The 3,637-nt window shown below is 44.1% G+C and overlaps 1 protein-coding gene across 1 annotated transcript in view; it reads right to left on the bottom strand.

The window, feature by feature from the left end:
• KBTBD8 (kelch repeat and BTB domain containing 8) overlaps positions 1–2,939 on the bottom strand; it is a 12,270-nt gene extending 9,331 nt beyond the window's left edge. The window contains exons 1-2 of the mRNA XM_017859406.1: positions 2,831–2,939; positions 2,012–2,222 (exon numbers count right to left, since the gene is read on the bottom strand). Coding sequence (XP_017714895.1) covers positions 2,012–2,222; positions 2,831–2,846 — 227 coding nt within the window. The 5' untranslated portion in view covers positions 2,847–2,939. The remainder of the gene's footprint in view (positions 1–2,011; positions 2,223–2,830) is intronic.
• Positions 2,940–3,637: the final 698 nt, after the last annotated feature.

Below are 3,637 nucleotides of genomic sequence, written 5' to 3'. Positions count from 1 at the left end.
CGCTGGTACCAAGAAACTTCGGTACAAAAACCTCTAGCAAGAGATCAAATTCTAATCCTTGAGTTTTCTAGCCAAATATCTTTATTTCAATGCACATATCATATCCGCAGAAAATTTCTCAAGTATTTTTTACTCCTTTTTAAAATTAACTTAATAAAATTAAAGAATTTAAGATTTTAAGGATTCAAGAAAATCAGGAATCTATCACAGCATACTTCTTTTAAAGTAAAATTTTTTTCTAGGCCTTCAAAAATGAAACATGAAACTGCAAAGTCAAAATGTCATACTTATGTAAACTTACTAAGTATACTTATTAAGTACAGTGCTTAATAAGTATACTTAATATGTATACATATGTCATACTTATGTATGCTTACTAAGTATTATACTTAATAAGTATTCTATCATTAAATGTCATACATACATTAAATACAACACTTAGTAAGCATACATAAGTATGACATTTAAATGATAGAATCCAGATTATTAAATTTCAGTAAGATATAGACATTTTACTTTGCATTTTTTTTGTTTTGTTGGCTTTTTTTTACTATTCAAATGCAATATACAATAAAATGTTTTAAAGGAAACTTTAAAAAGGACCTAGTGTACCCACTCTTGTTCCTTAAGAGTCATATGGCGACCAAGAAGCCTGGCTCTGGAATCAAATGTAGCCTCTGCCATTTACTTGTTGGATAGATGATTTAGGCAGGTTATTATAACGTAATCTCACGGAGCCTCAGCTTCTTCATAAATAAAATGGAACAACAACTATGCAGAGATAGGATTATAAAGATGATATAAGGCAATACATGACCTAACCACATCTAATAATCTAGGTAAGTGAATCTCACCAGAAGTTTCCATTACCAGGCCAAACTTCATACCTTCTGCATATGTGAAGTTGTTTTTTGTTTGTTTTCCAGCTCACTGTCTTGCGATGATTAATACTTAGTAGTCCAATGACCTACCCTAGGCAAGTCTAAATGGTTACATCAGAAGCATCAGACTGAAGTGACTATATTTAACCCAGTATTCTGAGAAAGAGGAACCAGAAACTACTGTTGGAACATTATACAGTTATGTGCCCTATAAACGTAAGCACCTTCAAAAGGAAAAATCACATTCAGAGTGTGGTTGATAACTTGACTATTATTTATGCACCACTTGTGAATACTGAAAGGCTTAAAGTGAGCATTAGACACAAAAGAAGTTAAATCCACGCAGAAAGCTGCCTTTTCCACTAATCTTAAAGTAGGAAGTTATTTTCAGACCCAAGTTTTAAGTTTTACTTTTAAAAGTTTTATAGTAAACAATAGAAGTAAAATAAAACTTCGTTTAACGTACTTCTAGAAATCTTGGAAATTATTAATTTGGGGCCTTAGGCACATAGAAACTATATTCATTCTTGCTTTGACCCCCATAGCATTTAAACGATCTACTGAGTGGTAATTTGTTTTTGAAGGAACATGCTACATGTTTTAAACTCTTTTATAAAAGAGTCCCATGCACTAAAGAAACATGCATTATGGATAACTTTTTGAAAGAAATTCTAGGTCAGCACTGTCCAATAAAATTGCCAATGATGAAAATGCTGTACCTCTGTGCTGCCCAATATGGCAGCCAGTAGCTACAGGTGACCACCAAGCACTCAAAAAGTGTTTAGCGTACCTGGGAACTAAATGTTTTATTTTATTTAATTTATAATTTAAGTTTAAACAACCACACATGGCTACTGGCTGCCATACTGACCAGCACAAGTCTAGATTTTTTGGTCATTTACCTCAAACACACAGGCCCACTAACTTAAAAACCAATCACCCGAAATCTAGAAGAATCCCTCAAGTCAAAAGAAGGTCTTAATAAGACAGGACCTGTTTTCTAGTCTCAAGAAACAAAGTCATTGGTTTCATTTCATTATCGCAACTCAATATAAACATCAAGTGGACAATACTGAGGGGGAAAGGGAGCTTGGTGCAGATACCAACAGAAGTTCCTACCATCATCATACCTGAAGTAAGGGCTGATTGCAGCAAGAACGTTTCTATGACAGGAAAATGTTTTCCCGTGATCCACTTCCACTACAATGTCTGTCAACTGTCCTTCATCGTACATTGTTTTGAGTTGCTTAAGAATACTGCAAGCATGGAAGGGGTCCATGGCATCGCTGGCTGGGTCTGAAGATGGAATCCCATTCGGTGTTGGGGAAGACTTACTTAAATCTAGGAGGAGAAAAATCGTACAACCACAAGAAGTGCCGAGCCAGTTACGGCGTCGCGGGATTTTTTTGTTTGTGTGTCTGCTTGCTAGGCTTTTCCCCCCTACAAATATATACAAATGTCTGTGGATATATGCACGACCTCGTGGGACCGCGAGTTTAGGATCTGGGAGACAGAGGGCGGAGCGCGATCGGCGGAACAAGTTCAAAGGCCACCCTGCTCCTGCGGAGCCCGGCGAGCCCGGCACCCGTGCTCGCGGAGGGAACGCGCTCGCAGCCCAGGCGAGGCGTCTGCGCGGACTCCGCCGAGAGCCGAGGGCAGAGTCTCACGAGGGAAGCTCGACCAACGGCGGCCGCCGGTGCCCCCTCAAGCCGCCTCCCGCTGCCTCCTGAGGCGCAGCGCCGGCGGGTACCCAGCCTCCCCATCCCAGTCCCGCCGGACCGCCCACCGCCCTCCGCACCATTCATCCTCCCTCCCCTCATTCCCCTCCACCGACTCATCCTTCCCTCTAGCTCCGCACCGCTACGTCCTCATCCCACTGCCTGTGGCCGGCCCCGGTCCACCTTCCCCCTCACCTCCCTCCACGCCGCCCTGGCCACCACACGACCCACCTGCCGACGCGGCCATTTCTCGATGGGGCCCCGGCTCCAGCTATTTAAAAAGGAAATGTCATTTCGCTTCTCTAGCTCCCGGGTTCCGGCTCTTCTAAGCTTCCCCTGGCCAATGGGGTGTCCTATGCATCTGGCTCCGCCCCTAGCCCCCGAATTCCTGGCGCTGATTGGCCGCGACGCGAGCACATGCGTGTCGGGAAATGTAGTTTAGTTGCCCCGGCTCCCGCGTGGTCTGGGTCGGGCGGAGGCCCAAGCCGGGAATTCCTATTGGCTGATTCGGGCGGAGGTGGAGAGCAGAGAGCTGGCCAGCCTGTGGCCGTCGAGCGCGCAGTGCCTGCCGGGAGAGGTAGTCTTCTGGCGGAGGAGACCTGTCATTCTGAGGGGCTGGGGTAGGGAAAGCTCTTCAAGTGCGAATTTCCCCATTTTAGGCCTCTCTCCTGGCCCCCGGCACATTTTTTTTTACCTTTTTCTTCTTCCGTAAACTTCCTGCCAGTGACTATCTTCCGGTATGAAATCAAGCTCTGCGTGAGAGCTGTAAAACCAGAAAAATTTGGAAATGGACAGGAGGGCTGTTGTCCAAAAATGCAAAGGAAATCTGACGTCCCACCCTGAAGAAAAATATCAGAAGGCCCAAAAGCAAGGCGTCTCTAATGAGTCACCTATGACACCCAATTGAAATAGCATCGCCTTGGCCGGGTGCTCTGGTTTCCACAGATTAACTTAGTCTGGTTACAGCGGCTGCTTAGGATCTCTAACTCCCACTGGTGCCTTGGTTTTCTAGCACATCCAGAGAACACCTGTTCCGCA

This window comes from Rhinopithecus bieti, unplaced genomic scaffold, assembly GCF_001698545.2.
Source record: "Rhinopithecus bieti isolate Rb0 unplaced genomic scaffold, ASM169854v2 scaffold_47418, whole genome shotgun sequence".
NCBI classification, from domain to species: Eukaryota; Metazoa; Chordata; class Mammalia; order Primates; family Cercopithecidae; genus Rhinopithecus; species Rhinopithecus bieti.
This window is presented reverse-complemented; position numbering and strand designations above follow the sequence as displayed.